The sequence below is a fragment of the Trichoderma virens genome (genome assembly GCF_000170995.1).
Source record: "Trichoderma virens Gv29-8 chromosome Unknown TRIVIscaffold_91, whole genome shotgun sequence".
NCBI classification, from domain to species: Eukaryota; Fungi; Ascomycota; class Sordariomycetes; order Hypocreales; family Hypocreaceae; genus Trichoderma; species Trichoderma virens.
Window position 1 is genome coordinate 180,290 of NW_014013658.1, and position 16,695 is coordinate 196,984.

At 53.8% G+C, this 16,695-nt stretch overlaps 6 protein-coding genes across 6 annotated transcripts; 4 read left to right on the forward strand and 2 right to left on the reverse strand.

Annotated features, from left to right (window-relative positions):
- Positions 1 to 40: 40 nt before the first annotated feature.
- TRIVIDRAFT_195799 (uncharacterized protein) lies at positions 41 to 1,445 on the forward strand (the record flags this gene model as incomplete). The annotated part of the gene is made up of 2 exons (XM_014094597.1): positions 41 to 63; positions 365 to 1,445. The coding sequence occupies 2 exons, from the start codon at positions 41 to 43 to the stop codon at positions 1,443 to 1,445; spliced, it is 1,104 nt and encodes a 367-aa protein (XP_013950072.1).
- Positions 1,446 to 2,640: 1,195 nt separating this feature from the next.
- Positions 2,641 to 4,479, forward strand: TRIVIDRAFT_39678 (uncharacterized protein; the record flags this gene model as incomplete). Its single annotated transcript, XM_014094598.1, has 2 exons — positions 2,641 to 3,045; positions 3,232 to 4,479. The coding sequence occupies 2 exons, from the start codon at positions 2,641 to 2,643 to the stop codon at positions 4,477 to 4,479; spliced, it is 1,653 nt and encodes a 550-aa protein (XP_013950073.1).
- Positions 4,480 to 5,487: 1,008 nt separating this feature from the next.
- TRIVIDRAFT_40034 (uncharacterized protein) lies at positions 5,488 to 6,339 on the reverse strand (the record flags this gene model as incomplete). Its single annotated transcript, XM_014094599.1, has 1 exon — positions 5,488 to 6,339. The coding sequence occupies one exon, from the start codon at positions 6,337 to 6,339 to the stop codon at positions 5,488 to 5,490; it is 852 nt and encodes a 283-aa protein (XP_013950074.1).
- Positions 6,340 to 7,072: 733 nt separating this feature from the next.
- Positions 7,073 to 8,479, reverse strand: TRIVIDRAFT_65303 (uncharacterized protein; the record flags this gene model as incomplete). The annotated part of the gene is made up of 6 exons (XM_014094600.1): positions 7,073 to 7,268; positions 7,416 to 7,455; positions 7,583 to 7,613; positions 7,846 to 8,021; positions 8,152 to 8,176; positions 8,396 to 8,479. The coding sequence occupies 6 exons, from the start codon at positions 8,477 to 8,479 to the stop codon at positions 7,073 to 7,075; spliced, it is 552 nt and encodes a 183-aa protein (XP_013950075.1).
- Positions 8,480 to 8,919: 440 nt separating this feature from the next.
- TRIVIDRAFT_163539 (uncharacterized protein) lies at positions 8,920 to 11,104 on the forward strand (the record flags this gene model as incomplete). Its single annotated transcript, XM_014094601.1, has 3 exons — positions 8,920 to 9,264; positions 9,362 to 10,030; positions 10,094 to 11,104. The coding sequence occupies 3 exons, from the start codon at positions 8,920 to 8,922 to the stop codon at positions 11,102 to 11,104; spliced, it is 2,025 nt and encodes a 674-aa protein (XP_013950076.1).
- Positions 11,105 to 13,643: 2,539 nt separating this feature from the next.
- On the forward strand, positions 13,644 to 15,974 carry TRIVIDRAFT_65301 (uncharacterized protein; the record flags this gene model as incomplete). The annotated part of the gene is made up of 4 exons (XM_014094602.1): positions 13,644 to 13,684; positions 13,854 to 13,952; positions 14,056 to 14,639; positions 14,725 to 15,974. The coding sequence occupies 4 exons, from the start codon at positions 13,644 to 13,646 to the stop codon at positions 15,972 to 15,974; spliced, it is 1,974 nt and encodes a 657-aa protein (XP_013950077.1).
- Between the last annotated feature and the right edge of the window lie 721 nt (positions 15,975 to 16,695).

The following is a 16,695-nucleotide window of genomic DNA, read 5'->3' on the forward strand; positions in this document are numbered from 1 at the left end:
AAAAAAAAAAAAAAAAAAAACTAGTCAATGGGGTTGTGAAATGGGGGAGATGGATGAAAAGAAGTAATGAAAGAATGACACACCGGTGAAGAGGTGTGGCTGAGATCGGCTTATTATCGGCTGCTTCGGCGGGATTCTAGCTTCAATCCGGTAGGCCTTCCGAACAGTGACCTCAATACAGTATCTGTCTCTTCCCGATATTAACGCCGGAGCGGATTAGCTGAGTGAGCTGCAATTCATGAAGTCGAATTGATCTTTATTATTCAATCACATGTCGTGGCTTCTTCTTCCTTCATCTCTTTTCTTTCCTTGATTCCTCAAAATAGACAATGGCAACCGACGTCAAACAAGCGCAGGACGGCAGCTCCAAAAAGCTGGCCTTTGAGCCCAAGTCACAGCACACATCAGATGAATTCTTACAAGACTTTCTCAGCCCTTCCTTCGACCCAGTCTCATACATCAACGCCAGCTTACCGCCGCTGGCTCAGAAATTACCCATACCCTCGAATCACAATGCGGTGCCCCTTGCGGAACTCGCCACGCAGGCCCAGACGCTGCTGTCGCAGCTGGATGCTCACACAACGAGGCTGTCGGACACGCTGACGCAGATCACCGACGACATCCTCAGGAGCGGGAGCAGGATGTCGTACGAGGTGGAGATGCTGCGAGGCGAGGCGCTGAGTCTGGAGGAGCTGCTGTTTGAGAAGCTGGCTGACCAGATCAGCATGTTTGTGCCGGGAGGCTTGCAAAAGGAGGGCGAGGTTAAGGACGACGAGGAGAAGCCAAAGGAAAAGAAGAAGCCTGTGGAAGATGTCGGCGAGGAATCTGAGGCGAAAGCAGTCGCAAAACCCGAGGCTCAAGCTGCTGGAGCTGGAGGATCGGAGCCCGAGTCTATCAAGCAGCTGCGGACGCTTACCCTCGTCCGTGAACGCCTGGATTCCGTCATCAAGATATTTGGCGACGCTATGGAGTTTACCTTTCCGCCATCAGAAGTGTCCGTCAGTTCAGGGTTCTTGTCCGTGTCAGCACCAGAGCCTGGATCAGACCTGCAGAGCAGTGAGGAGAAGGGCCAGCAAATTCTCAAGAAGCTACGGGACGAGATATCAACCTTGCTGAACAACAAGCAAGACCCCGTTTCAGGAATTGAGAAGGCAGCGGAGAGAATCGAGCAGCTTAAGGAATTGACGACGGTGTGGACTGGCACGGCAGAGGAGAGGGGCAGGACCAAGTTTATCGAGAGCCTGGCCAAGATGGTGGAGGACAGACACCGCGAACTACTAAAGGAGCTTGATACGAAGAAGAGCGAGGCTATTACGGCGAGGCATGAAAGGGGCAGTGGCAGTAGTGTGACTGCGAGAGACGTTGCCATGGCAGAGGAGGCAAAGGCGCTGCCGGGAGGGTTTGGGCTGATGAGCCAGCTGCAGAAACTGCGCGGTGGCTTGTGAGAAGACGGAAGGTGATTAATCCACACATGACTTGCGTATACATTGATGTTTTTACTCAGGCAAGTATTGAGGAATCGAGGTTGGAGATGAGAGACGTTACATGAGATGAATATGGATATGGACAAGGTTTCTTAGACCGCGGCGAGATGGGATGAGTACAGGCCTCGACCACGATTTCGTACCAATACAGCTCCTTCAAAGAGCAAATTAATAATCACACAAACACACAAACATTGAATCATCATCATTGTGAATTCTAATTATAATTTTCCTGGCACAAAACTATACCAGAGTCGCTGTGGTTACCATTGCCGGCTTCTTCCCCCATGACGCCGGGAAAGGCAACGGAAAACCCGAGTGCTTCCATATATGGCATAGCGCCCATTAGACGTGCGCCAGTTCGCAGTCCCTAGCAGTGCACGTAACACTAGCCGTGGTACACGCCAGTACAGAGTACCTCAAAACGCGGCATGGCAAGCGAGAAAGCAAAGGTACAAGACACTCGCAGCGACAATGCGTTGCCGGGCGAGCCAATCACAGGCCGTTTGTAACTGTCCCGATCTGCGGGCGGTGAAGCTGCCCGAAATGGTCATGCAGGTGCTTTTTTCGGCGCCAGAAAGAGAAACTGGAGCTGGAGAGCAGGGCCACGCAGCAGAATGACGGAGAGGGCAAAATCACGCAGGAATTCCAGCAGAATGGGCGTGGGAAGAGTTGGACGTAGAAATGGATTAATGAATGATTACGTGAATACTTTTTTGTCTATTTGTTTGTTTGTTTTCAAATGCCTCGGATCCAGTGTAAAAAGCTTGAGTCCGGCAGAATCCCCATTAGAATAGGTTCAATGCTGAGTTCAATCTGAGGCGCCTCTGAACTGGGCCGCTGAGAAAATCCACATAAAAAGGCGGCAGAACCACACCACTCACTAACACCCCCGGGACTTAGACGCAAGACCCTAGCCAGCCAGCCTTTTGCTCCGAAACCTCCAAGCAACCAGTCGACTTGCATGCTTGTGCTTGTACGCAAAACCTCTGCTCGCGGCTATTCTCACTCGAGCTGTCCTTGCCTTGCCCTCTGCAGACTGCCTTGTTATTCGCCATTTGCTGCCAAGCAGTCACAGACACAATCTCCCAGGCGACAGCACAACCACTCGCCGTCTTCCTCTCTCTCAGCCTCTCGCTCTGCTCCCTGATCCGCCATGGAGGCGAGCGAAGGAATCGCCTCCGCTGTGGGCGTCAAGCTGGATCGGCCTTCTCCAGCCGCGGCCTCGCAATCCAAGCGTGACCGCAAGCGCCAGGCTCTGGTCGAGCGGCTGTCTGCCATGAACGACAAGCTGCAGCGCGACCGAGACCTGACGTACCGCGACCAGCTCCAGAAAATCCAGTACGAGGTCGGCCTGGTCCAGCGCTTCGACCCGTACGATTCCAACGCACTCGAGAAGGCGGCCGAGCTGCTTCAGGAACACAGACAGGCCCAGGGGCCGCCAGTGCTTGCCGATGGCGCCCGGAGCCTCATGGACATGGCGGGAATCCGCTTCCCAGACTTCATTGACGAGGTCGAGGATCTAATTGAGATTCGCGATTTCCAGCTTGTGCAGTCCAAGGTAAGAGCACCAAGAATCACACGGCAGATACACCACACAGTAGAGAGAGGAAGCAGCACATGGCTGTTTTTTCCTTGTCTCTCCCTCTCTCTCCTAACCTTTTTTCTACCGTATCTTTTGGGCCCTGCCCTGCATCATGGCGTCACTTATAACCGTTGGCTAACACATGTCGGCCTTCCCAAACAGAATGAATACGAACGCAAGGTGCAAGAATACAAGAACACGCACGCGTACAAGGTCGAGACGGCCAAGCGGGAGCACCGAGCTCTGACCGAGACGCTCCGCGATCGGCTGATCAACAGCCTCACACAAAAGAAGAACCGCCTCAACCGAGAAAAGGAAGTGCTGGAGATTAACGACTCCAACGCCCTGCTGCTCAATCCGAACCAATTCAGCCTGACCAACCCCGCTAGCCCCGGCGGTGCCCATGGCAAGCGGGCGACTCGCCTGCGCAAAGATGCCGAAGATCTCCAAGTCTACGCCGATGGCAAGAAGCGCAAGCGCAACCAGGGTGAGGACGACGGGTCGCCAGTGCCTTCGCGGCGGGCTCTCGATCCCAACAGCACGACGCCTCTGTGGCAGTCGGAAAAGGCCCGCGCCGCTGCCAAGCAGAACGGCCCCGTCTACAGCATCGACAAGCTCTTCACTGACAAGGAGCTGTCACTTCACTACAACACGGCCGCCCTGGCTGCTCACCAGTACGTTCTGCGCAACCGCGTCAACGGCACTGCCTCTTCTCCCGACGGCAGCGACTCGGGCAACGGCGACAGCAACGACAATGACAAGGAGGACGCCGATTCACAGCCGTCTGCCGCCCCCATGATGGAGCGCCAGGTCTCGCATGCAACTCGCAGCACTAGAGGTGGCGCGAACCAGAACTTCTTGGACGACAAGATCCTGGGCATCGAGGGCATTGCTAACTTTGAGCTCCCGGCCAACCTGGATCTGATCCACGCCCAGGAGCCGCCCAAGATGCCGCCTCCGGTGCCGCAGCAGTACCTCAAGCCGTACCCGAGGTCTGCCGACCAAAACTTCCCAGTGCCTCTGTCTCAGGATGACATTGCCTCTGATCTCTCCGTCATGGGCTTCTTCAAGCAGTATGATCAGAGCCACAAGCCCGGCGCCCACCTCGATGCGCCCAGCGGCCTGCGAAGGATCCTCGAGGCTGTGGCCGTCCCATACCACCAGGGTCGATACGTTGCCTTTACCAGTGCTGCTCGCGACGACCCAGAGTACCTCCGCGATGCTCTCGGCATCCCCTCAAGCAATATCCGCGATCAGCCCAGCCCAATCCATGCCGGCCTCTCCTTGGCTGCTCTATCGTCGGCAGCCGCAGTACCAATGAGCCGGCAGAGCAGTGCTCAAGGCGGCGGCGTTGCCATGAGCCGCCAGGGCACGAGCGGTAGTGGTCGTGGGAAAGGTCGCCGAGGCTGAACCCAAGCCCATTCATTCATGGCCATTGGATTTGATTGAATTGAGCCGCATGCACACTGCCTCTAGCAAAAAGGCAGACGATTACAAAAGTCACATTTTGAGAGGCAAACAAAAACGGGAAAAGAGTAAAGGAATATGTGCATTTCACGGCATGGCGAAGCGACGGCTGGCGTCACGGGGTATTTTCTCTTTTTTATAACTCGACCTATCTATATTTCGTCCCTCTTGGAAGGGGGGTTTTGGGGAACAGCATCTGTTGTGTGTTTCGTCTTTTTTTTTCTCTCTCTCTCTCTTTCCTTTCACTCCCATACCTAAAGTTTCTTCCTGTTGTTTGTATTCCAATTCCAAATTTCATTTTCATCTTGCTTTTTTGATGGTCCTGCTGCTGCTACTGTTTTGATGTGTTTACTTGATTTTTGCGGCTAGTCCCAGCTGCTCTGCGGTATCAAAGAGGGATGGTATCTGGATTTCTTTTTCTTATTCTATTTCCCCCCTTTTCTTTCTATCTCAAGGTTTCTGGTTTCATACACGATGATTCTTCTTTTTCAACCTTTCTTCCTTTTGTTTCTGTATGGTGGCGAGGGAGGGTTGGGTCAGTAGGGGCCTGCTGTTCCTATACAGTAATGCTTAGATTGGGTTGGGGATGGAGACGGCCTTTTGAGAAGAAACTAAGGGGGTGGACCGAAAGTGAGGAATGCTTTCTATTTTCTTCTTTTCTTTCACTTCCTGTCCTTCTTTCTGCTCCTTTTTCTTTCTTTTTTTGCTTTATGGGCTTGGATGGCCTCTTATTATGGATCAATGCTGAAGTCACTGTCGGCGGCACAGGTAGTCCCAGAGGCAGAGACGTGAAATAAAAGGGAAATGAATGTTTGTTATTACATGTACGCAATCTTTGTCTCATCTGTGCAACGCTAATATGTCCAAACACAAAAGAAATAAGTGACACCATCTACCATGCACACATTCTAGCCCAAAAACAAGAAACTTCTTCATACAATCATGTCCCCCTTAGTTACCAAAAACTAAAGCGCGGACCTCAATACTCTCTCGGCCCTCAGCATCAACCCTCGTTCTGGGATCAGCAAAGGCAGTGTGAGGCACCCGTCCGCCAATGCCAGAGCCAGGCTTCAGGGACTCGCTGTCGAAACACTCAATCAGCAGACGCTCATCGCCGGTCATGCCACTAGCATAGTACCACTTCTGACCGGGGTTGTAGTTGATGGCAGCGGTCTCGCCAACGTAGCCGTCCGAGTAGCGGTGCGAGATGGGGATGACGTCCTTCTCCTCGAGGGTGGATGTGGACGCCACGGCAAGGGGGTTAGCCTCGACGGGGTTCTTGTTCAGAGGTCGCCAGACGTTGACGATGCGGTAGCGGCGCTTGAGCAGGGCCTCAGCCTCGTCGGGGAAGTAGCGGCGCACGCGCTTCTCGACGGAGGCGGCAGTCTGGTCGATGTGGACACGCAGGACGGGAGTGCGGTGGGCATCTGGGTTGGAGCGGCGGATGGTGTGATCGAAGATGTAGATCTTGTCCGCGCCGGGGATGTTGTCTAGCAGCAGCTTCTCGACCTCGGGGTAGTACTTCTTCTGGATGGAGACGTCATCGACGAACTCTTCCTCTGCGGAGTCGGGGACGCCCTGGATGAGCTGGAAGGCGTCGCGGTCGAGGGTGAAGTCGGCCTCGTTGCCGCGGATGTCATGGATGACGACGTCGTGGAAGTCGTCGCCGTAGTTGCGGCGGGCGAGGTCCTTGGGGTGGTCGTCGCCGACGAGGTTGTAGGGCGCCGAGCCGTCGACGGGGGCGGTGTAGTAGTTGAGGTTGGCGGTGACGTCGCCGCGGGGGATGCTGGAGATGACGGCCATGGCTTTCTGCTGTTTTGGGAATGTGGTGATGGGTGTTTTGGTGTTTAGTAAACTTGTTTGGCGGGGTATGTGGGATATCTTTTTGTAGATTGTACTGTAGATGTGGTGTAATAGAAAGGGTATATTTATAATTAATTGAATTGGCTGTTCAATGCCTACACTGAGATGAGATGATTCTGATATCGAAATTCCAAACCCACAAGACATCAGCATCTCATACAATATATATACTCGACGCCATCATGCTCGATTTCAAATCCAACAACGGCCATCCTGCTGAGTGGCTCGACTTCGCTGCGAGCACGTCACAGCAACCCCCACCGATTCGCTGGAAGCCATTTGTAAGGCGCCCGGCTTACTAAACGTCTGTGCCGAAACGGGAACAATTTCCTCATGGGAAGCGTCGCAAGGCGTAGTGAAGATCCAGTTTTTTGTCTGCTGGTGCTTGCTTGGTGCACCAATTGCCGAATTTAGCCGCTGTTCTACGCTGTGTTCGGTGGAGCTGCCAGCGGGGACGCAAAAGCCTAATCCAGCGGGCGTTAGTAATGCGAAGTTTGGAATTTGTGGGATCAGCCTCGGGATGGTTCAGGATTTTGGTGGGAGATGGCGTTGGTGATCAAACGGGAAATGTTGTCCACGAGGTCCTTGCCGTCACCTCGGTAAATCTGACTCTGGGCTTGCAGAATGAGTAATTCTTAGTACCCAGTAGGGGGTATCTAAGCAACTAAGGTACCTATGCAAACGCTATCTTGGTGAAGAACTCGATGGATTCTTCTGATATCTGCTCCCCCACTTCTCTCGATGGCGTTTCGTACTTCTTCTGTTCTTTTGCCGCTTGAATCCGAGATGATCTGATCTGATCGAAAACAAGATTTTTCTTCTTCTTTCTTTCCTTTTTCTCATTTCCGCGCAAGATGTCGTGATTTGCCCTTTAGGGTAGCAAGGTACGTAAGCGAGATATCCGAGCCAGATGATCTGGATTTGCCCCCGGATAGATTCCATATCACTTTAGGGCATCAGCGGCTCCCCCGTACCTGCTGCTAGTATTACTCCGTACCAGCATCTACGGTACATACAGTAGCTGTCCAGGGCGGAGAAATCCCGGGTTCCGTCTTACTGTTTGCGTCATCGTCGATAGCAGGTGAAGCCGCGTTAAGCATTCCATCAATTTCTTCCACTGTTTTCACTTCTGCTTCTTCTTCTTCTACAGCTGCTGCTTGCAACTTGTGTGAAGTCTTCACACATGCTCCAACTGCTGTTCCCTCACCCGCTAGCTGCAACAAATTAAACACGAGAAACAAAAAAAAGGAGAAGCTCTCGTTCAAGAAAATCTCTGCCCTGTCATTGGCCACTCGGACGGGATGTTGTGCATGGCCCCCCTTCAACTTCCTCCAGTCGACTTGCGTCTCATGATTGGACCAGATCACCAAAAATGCCAAGGGGTTGCTTCGCTCATCCACGAGGGGAAATGAAACGGCCAGCTAGCAAGCCTCTTGTTCCTCTTACCGACCCAGATGCGAGACAGGACTGCTGCAAGCTGACTTGGGAGTATTTCAGCCCTTTCGTTCCGACGGTATAGCGCGGGCTTTTAGTGCGTGCAACGTGCGCGAGGGCAAATGTTCGCACATTGCAGAGGAGTCCATATCGTCGCCGACACGGCGGAATTGTTGGTGGCAGCACATCTGGCGGCGCCAGAGTTGTTTGCTGAATTAACCTTCAATTGACTTGATGCTATCCACTGCCAAGGTGCCATCACTGGTACTATATCGCTATTAGGCAGTCTTGGGATTATATTATGTGCAGACCACTTACCAAGGCCAACACACTTGTGCATGTGCTAGTACGACGAGTAATACTATGCAGACGCATCGGACATTAGCCCGCTACTAAACCTACCTGCAGGCGCACGCCAAAATCAAATCAAACCAAAGCAAAGACTGTCAAATTACCGCCATCTCAGCAAGGAACACGGCAATCACAGCTACGTGGGATCGCCTCCCTGGCCGCAGCTCAACCGCTTCATTAGCACGCATGTGCTATATTTAGCCCTGCGCACTGTCGCCGGCGGGTGCCGCTGCGCCAATGATTTCAGCCACGGCAAGGCGACTAGCGAGCCACGCTCCTCGCCGCGAAACGTCATGTTTGCACTTGGGCTTTCGCTCCAACCCTGCTCTCGCTTGAATCGAACCGAATCGATGCCCTCGAGAGTCCGCGACAAATTGGCCCTTGATTGACCGCCAGCCGCCCGCATAAATCGCCGCTGTTGCTGTTGCTGTGCCTTGACTGACGCTGATGCGTCGCTGCCGGGAAGCTGCACCATGTCCTAGCGCCTTGCCCGTCATCAAGTAGCCGACTGACTGCGGGCGCGTCTGAACGTACGAACGAAAATCGCCGACAGGGAGACGACCAAGCAGCGAGAAGGGGGAGACAAGAGGCGACAGGCGACAAGCAGAGGGAGACGGAGAGACGGAGAGGACGCAGAGGGGGAGGCATTGCGGCGGCGGCAGAGAAAGACATGAAAGCCCAGCAAGGCGTCTTGCAACAATGTCCTCTCCGCAAGCCGTGGCGACGCAGACCAACATGGCTGTCTCAAACCCGCGCCCCTTGGTCCAACGGTCTGCCCTGCCCGATCCCAACGTGACGCCCGACACCATCGAGGACGCCTTTGTGCGCTTCATCTTTTACTGCAATCCCGCGCTGCCACTGGACGCGGATACCGAGAGTCTCCGAGAGGCCTTTGCGAACCCGCCCAAGAGTGGCGGCAAGAGCTTCAGCCCCTTTCTCATCTTCGACCTGGTCCAGAGATTCTACCGCAAGGAGATCAAGACTTGGACCGAGCTGACCACCAGACTCGGCGTCGAGCCACCGGATCTGTCCAAGGACGAAAGCGCCCAAAAGGTCGCCCAGTATGGCGTCCGTTTAAAGGTATGTGCGGCGCTCGCGGCGGCTTGTGCGCTCCTCCTTGTCCTTTCCACGCTGCCGTCTCGTTAGTCAATGATGGCGAGCTGCTAACGTGCTGTAGAAATGGATGAATTCTATGCATGTCAAGGCCTTTTTCGAATACCTCATGGGCATTAGCAATGATTACTGGACCAATGTACCAGATGACCCAAACCCCACCGGGCAGCCCGTTCGTGATGGCGTCGCTATCGAGGACGACATGGCCCTAAGGGCTCTTTTACCTCATATTCGCCCCAAGAGGGGTCGTAAGAGGCCAGAGGCCGACGACAGTATCGGCTCTCCTGTGGCTCAGCGCCAGCGCCTATCGCCTCCCTCTGCAATCGATGGTCCCCGAGCGACGTGGTCGGCTCACCCAGATGCACGAGCCCAGGGCTTGCCTATAGATCCCTCAAGGCCTGGCGCCGTAGCCGCTTGGGGCTTCAACGACTCCGTGCAGACCCCGCTTTCTCGATATCCCAATTCTGCCATAACACCCTCGACCAGGAGCTCCTTTTGGGACGATGCGTTGGAGCCCCGATCCGCCATCACCCCTTCGAAGCCCAAGCTTTCTACCCACAGACGGGGACCGAAGAACGTATCCTCGGCGTGGAAACCTGGAGGAGCTGATGCCAGCGTCAAACCAAGGGGAAGGCCCCCGATCAACCGTACACCTGTTGAGCCTTCTCCTCCCAACCCTCCGCCCATGACATCGTGGGCTCCGACTCCCGACAGCAACCCATCCGATGCTCCTGTAGCCGTTGTGCCCAAGGATCCCATACCAATGGCTCCCGATGCCGCTCAGATGCACCCGCAGATTCGCAACCAAGTTGTTGCCGCGCGAGTGGACGCCATCGCATCAGTACAGGCGCAGGCACCGACGCCGTCACAGGTACACATCATTGCACCTCCTGCATCTTCTCATCTCCCCGTGGCCGGCATGGGCATCAACCCACTCGACAATGCCAGACCTACTCGGCCTTCTATTTCTCTGCAGGTTCCCGAGCGGCAGGGAGGCACAGTTCGTCTGGCAACACCACCGCTGCCACCACCACTCCCCCCACCGCTGCCCATGGTCCCAGTCAATGACCTGCCGGCAAACGATCTTCCGGCGCTTCAAGGAATTACCGGCCAGGCACCACCTGCACCGCAGGCTAATGGGTGGGATCCGTTCTCACAGCCGCCGGTGGCGGGAGTGTATGAGGCCAACGCCGTTCCGCCCTCTGCTGGGGCTACTAGCCAAGCTGGATCGACATCCAACAGGGATGTGCCTGAGTATTTCTTTGAGGATTTAGACGACCGTACCAATGTAGACGGGCTCATATCCTACTTCACTCATGTGCTGCACAACTCGGACTGGGTGGACCCCCAGGGCAACCAGCAAGAGATTGCTGGCATGGACGAGTGCACCGCCATGGTCAACGCGACGGTGGAGCACATGTACAAAAACGCCGAGTCATCCCAGGCGTTTCTGATCAACCTGGCGGCGTTGTGCGGCGCAAAGATGCTCATGAACAACCGCCCCAGGTGCTACCGGGTCGAGACCTCGGAGGGCGTGTATACCTATTATTTTGACTGGCAGTATCGGTTTGGCCACCTCAAGGGGCAGTTCACTATGACTCATAGCGTTCCAGTTACGATGTGGAAGAGGCCGGAGCCAGGGGCGTCTGGTGAAGCGTCGCAGGAAGGTGGTCCGCCGGCCGGGAATCTGACATCGGAGCAGTGGCAGGCCAAGTATGGCGCTCTCATGGACGAGCTGGAGAAGCGTGACCGGGAGCTCTTTGAGATGCAGAACAAGGTGATGGCTTCGATGAAGAGAGACACCTGAACGGACCCACACGATACCTATTTGCTTTTGATCTTTTCATATCTTTCTCATTTTCATTTTCATTTTCATTTCTTTCATTTCATGTTATTCATATTTCTCATTTGGCGAGGCATCCCGGCGCCCTTTTTGCATAATACGGAGGGGGAAAACGGAAACTGGGTAATGAGACTTTGGGGGTTTATACATACATGGGTACACAATTGGCGATAGCATGGAAGGATGGAACCTCCTTATCCAAGGCATATTCAAGCCGGGAGCTGTTGGTCAGCCTTTGCACAGTGGCGTTGTGACCGCGATCATTTGGTCATGTTTTGATATCAGCTGTATTAAGGTGCTCCTGGTATAGGTAGCTGAGAAATGACGAGAGGCTTTTGGTAGGCCCCGTTGGACTTGTTTGACTCTTGCGTCTAGATACGCATGTTGCTTTGTGGAGTGACTGGAATGTGATGGGAGCCGTGTTTGCCGCCTTTGGATGTTGTTTGCTCGTGAGGTTTGCAGAGGGGAGCGTTGGAGGAGGGAAAGTGAGTGAGGTTGGAGAAAGTGTTGGGTTATGTTCCGGATACCTGCTTTTGGACTGTGCGAGTGGGCGGCGGATTAGTATGAGTACTCGTACACTGGTACAGTCCGGCCGGTGATGTGACATGGAGTGATGCTGATTATGATTGGAAGCAGCTTTTCAGAACCCCGGCATGAAGGTTTTCCTGTGCTGCCAATACGCCAAGGCTAAGCGGTAGTACAAAACGGTTGATATCCATTCAATCAACGAAATGAGATTTTTCTTTGTTTTCAAGTAAGGGGGGTTTGATGGACTGTGCTTTGCTTTATGTCACTTTTAAGATTAAGGTTCGATAGCACAACTGCAGTGTCATGGAGCTGTCAGATATTAAGCCACACACGGGTTTTGGATGATGCTCCGGAAACGATGAGTGTTGCGGGTGGTGAGAAGCTCTGCTTAGCGTTTTCGATGACGGTTTCTCGTCATTTTCCTCAAATGGATTTTTACCTGCTCATTCCGGCATCTGGAGAGACAACCATGAGGTGTTGGGCCATGCGGTAGGGTTGCAGCTGTACAGATTGATTGCAACGCTCGCTCCAGTGGTCTGGTCTGGTATGGTCTGGTCAGTGCCCGCGCGCTTCCACTTACAGTACCTGACCTTGCAGGCACAGGCCATGAATTCAAGTGCTGTTAGCGGCCACCAACCACTGTTGAACGCCATAGTGCATCAATCCACCACTTCATACAGTGCACACCAACCGGCCCCTGGGAGGCGCAAACTGGGCGCTGTGAGTGGCTGCGGGCGCCTTGCGGGCGAGGGCAGTTGTGGAGCAGCGACACCCGGTTTTGTGAGACGGGCCCCCGCAAAAAAGCAGCCCAGTTTGACGACTTGCTCCGAGACTTTTGGGGTTTGCTCTGTGCTCTTTTTTTCTTCTTTAGGGAGCGGCCTGTCGCGTGCTGGTTCCACGTGTTTTGGCTGAGCCTATTGTTCTCTTTTCGGAGACGCCGAGAAGCCTCCCTTTGCTTTCCTCTACTATTTCCATTTCTTATTCTTTGCGTCAACGACATTGGACATGATGAGGGACGGATATGACACAGATCCTTGTCTTCCGACGGACGGCGTCAGAGTGAGCAACGTCTCCTGCTTGTACAAGTACGAGTAATACAGCACAGTACAGCAGATTACAGCATTAGTTATTACTACTGGGCCAAGGGCAGCGCAGCAAATCCTTCCAATTCGCTCCAGAATCCAAAGCCCTCGCCATCCCTGCTAGCGGCCCATGGATCCATCCATCCCCATGCGATCCCCCCAGCCTGGACCATGCCACTGCTCACTAACCTGAAGCCTCACTGTGTGGCATTTGCTTCCTCTGGGCTTCCTTCTTCTTTTTTCGCCTCCCGGCGTGTTGCTGCTCTGATCGCTCTGGCGCCACTGCTTCAGCGGTTTGGCCCGGATTCTTTTCTTAGCCTCGTTCGACAAGCCCTCTCTCCCCCCCTCTGCTCCAGACCTGAGCCAGAATCAGAACTCATCCCGCTCAATCATTTATAACCTCCACTAACCTATTGATACTTCTGTACGGAGTACGGAGCACTGGACTGACTGTATTGGCGCTCCACCGGCTTCCTGGAAGCTTCTCCACGTCCAAGGAAACAAAAAGCGAGCGGCCTGGTGGACCAGAACCGGACCGGACCAGACCAGAACAGACCCCAAACTGGCTTTTCTGTTACGCGCAGAGAGTTGATTTCGTCCGGCTAGCCGTTTGTACTTGCATTACTCCCGTTTTCCTCCAGCTCTTTCGCTCATCTTTCTCCATCCCTTTCTTCGAGTCTCGTTTGATCTCGAATCAAAGCCAGACCCCCGGGCCGATTTCCCAGCCTGCACGCACTACTCACCACTCGCTGCGACGTATCGTATCCGCTCCCCGTCTCCGCCCTCTGCAATCGCAGCACGAGCGAGAGATTGCCAGAGGGGGATCGGGAAGATCCCCACATCTTTTGTGTGTGTTGACGCTTCCCCGGATTTGCTCGTGGTCCATCACCGCCATGTCATCATCGTCGCAAAGCCGGGTCGACGAGATTACCATGTATGAGGCCCTCCCCAACTCCGACCCAGACATGCTTTGTCTTGTTCTTGTTCTTGTTGCTGTTGATGGTGATGAGATGACGACACAATACCACTAGCTGTGTCTTTTTTTTTTTTTTTTTTTTTTTTTGGTCTTGGATTGCCGTGCTGACCGCATCTCCCGCCCGCAGCGCCTCGAATGAGTATCATGTCTCGTCGTCCTTCTCGGCCGAGGCTGGAGACCGCCGCAAGTCGCAGTGTGTCAACCTCAATTCCAACACAGAGGCAAAGTAAGTAGTGTTTCTCCTGCCCGTGTCTCCCCACGTGGTGACGCCCCTCTATTCGTTCATCCCGGAGCGCATCTAATTGCCGATCCCCTTTTCCGTGTCTTAGAATCAAGAACCCACTCGTCGGCATCCCCCGACGAACTCTGCTGGCCGACGTGGACGAATTCTGCCGCACTAAGAACCTGGAGGACCATCGCGACATCATCCGCAAGGGCGCGCTGGTGGCACAGGATCCCACTGGCTACGAGGACATCACCGGCGCTGAGGCTCTGAGCCCGGGCGAGATCGAGGCCCTCCGGAACGAGGTTCTGCACAAGTGGCGAGTTCCCTGGACGCTGCTCTTGACCGTCGTGACATGCTCTGTCGGAGCCGCTGTCCAGGGCTGGGACCAGACCGGATCCAACGGCGCCAACCTCGACTTTCCGCGGGCGTATGGCATCGACTCGGAGAGCATCCAAGACAAGCTCATCGTCGGCCTGGTCAATGCCGCGCCCTACATCGGCACATCGTTTGTCGGCTGCTGGCTGTCGGATCCCTTGAACTATCACTTTGGTCGCCGCGGCGCCATTTTTGTAGCTGCCAACTTTTGCCTCTGGCCGGTGCTGGCGAGCGCATTCTGCAATACGTGGCCCAGGCTGTTGATATGTCGCCTGTTTATGGGAGTTGGAATGGGCGCAAAAGCGTCTACTGGTGAGTTGCCCCTCACAGTCTCGATCAGGCTGGCCAAACCACACACTCTGGTGGATTCAATATATTAACTTTATTCAATATACAGTGCCCATCTTTGCGGCAGAAAACTCGCCGGCCCCTATCCGAGGCGCCCTCGTCATGAGCTGGCAGCTGTGGAATGCATTTGGCATCTTCCTCGGGACGTGCGCCAACCTCGCCGTCAGAGGTATTGGCGCCGAAGCGTGGAGATATCAGCTGGGATCGGCCTTTATCCCAGCTGTGCCACTCGTCTTCCTCATCTACTTTTGTCCCGAGTCGCCGCGATGGTATATCAAGAAGAATAGATACAGAGATGCCATGCGATCCTTGCTCCGCCTCCGGAACAACCCTGTCCAGGCTGGCCGTGATATCTACTACATACACGTCCAGCTCGAAGTCGAAGCCGAGTTTATGGGCAATGGCAACTACATCCGCCGCTTCATAGAACTCTTCACCATCCCCAGAGTCCGCCGCGCAACCTTGGCAGCCTTTACGGTCATGATTGCACAGCAAATGTGCGGCATCAACATCATGGCCTTTTACTCGTCTACGGTTTTTCAAGACGCCGGAGCGAGCTCCTTTGGGGCGCTCTTGGCCTCATGGGGGTTTGGCCTGGTCAACTTTTTGTTTGCCTTTCCCGCCGTGTGGACGATTGATACCTTTGGCCGGCGATCTCTGCTCCTCTTTACCTTTCCGCAGATGGCCTGGACGCTGCTGGCGGCAGGGCTGTGCAACCTGATACCCGGGCAGGGTGGCCTTCATCTGGGCTTCGTTGCCTTCTTCATTTACCTATTCGCTGCCTTTTATTCGCCCGGCGAAGGCCCCGTCCCGTTTACGTACGCGGCTGAGGTCTTTCCCTTGTCTCACCGTGAGGTCGGTATGGCATTTGCTGTGGCGACCTGTTTGTTCTGGGCAGCCGTGCTGTCCATTACCTTTCCCTTGATGCTCGCCAGATTAGGCGTCATGGGTTCATTTGGGCTATATGCGCTCTTTAACATTCTTGCATTAATCATGATTTTCCTTTGGCTTCCAGAGACGAAGCAACGAACGCTGGAAGAGCTGGATTACATCTTCGCGGTGCCTACTCGGGTGTTTATGAAGTACCAAGTGACCAAGACGCTGCCATGGTGGTGGAAGCGATGGATCCTTCTTCAGAAAAACGCGACACTCGAACCCTTGTACACACTGGATGTGGCCGATCACGTCGACACCGACGATGGCGAGGACAAGTTTGAGAATGACAAGGCCAAGGTCGAGCTGAAAGATATTGTTGGCTTTACACCGTCGGCTGTAAACACCACGACCGCTCTCCCCTGAAGCGGCAGCATAATTTTTTTGGCTTCTTTTTGCTTTTGAGACTTTTTGATAATTTCCCCGTCTTCCCGATATGCGATTTTCAGATGGCGTTTTTACCGGTTAATATTGGGCGTTGACTTGTGTTTGGGTTTTGATTAGCGGGCGCGTGTTCATTTTCTTCAACTCATGATACCACGGAAAGAAAAAGACGGGATTGGGACGACTACGGCGCATGTGGGAAGCGATACCCCAGTCTATGTGTTTTGAAAGCTTTTGGCATTTTAGTGCTGAAGCACTGTTTGGATGGCGTCAAATATTGGGCAACTCTATTGTTTATTATCTTCATGATGAGCGGATTGAGAGCTGAAGGATATGAAGACGATGAGCATTGGTTTACTTGAAGATTGTATGTACACATTATGACATTTTACCCGAGACTAGATGCCACATATATACTACCTAGTAGTAGCATATGAAGAATGAACAGCACAGATAATACCTGTGCCATTTTGTACAATCTTTTACTTTAGTTTACTTGTTCTGTAGCCGTGCGTCATCTATGTACATCTACAATAACAGTAATGGATCCCACCCATTTAGAGCTCTTATCTCTCCCAGGAAGGGAAAGCTCTGCGAAAAAAAGCCCCAATCTCGTGCATCTGCTTTCTCCGCAGGGGAACTCGACGGTGATTCGACGGCTGCGGCGGTGCGATCGGGATCTTGGAGGATTGCTGGTCGGGTA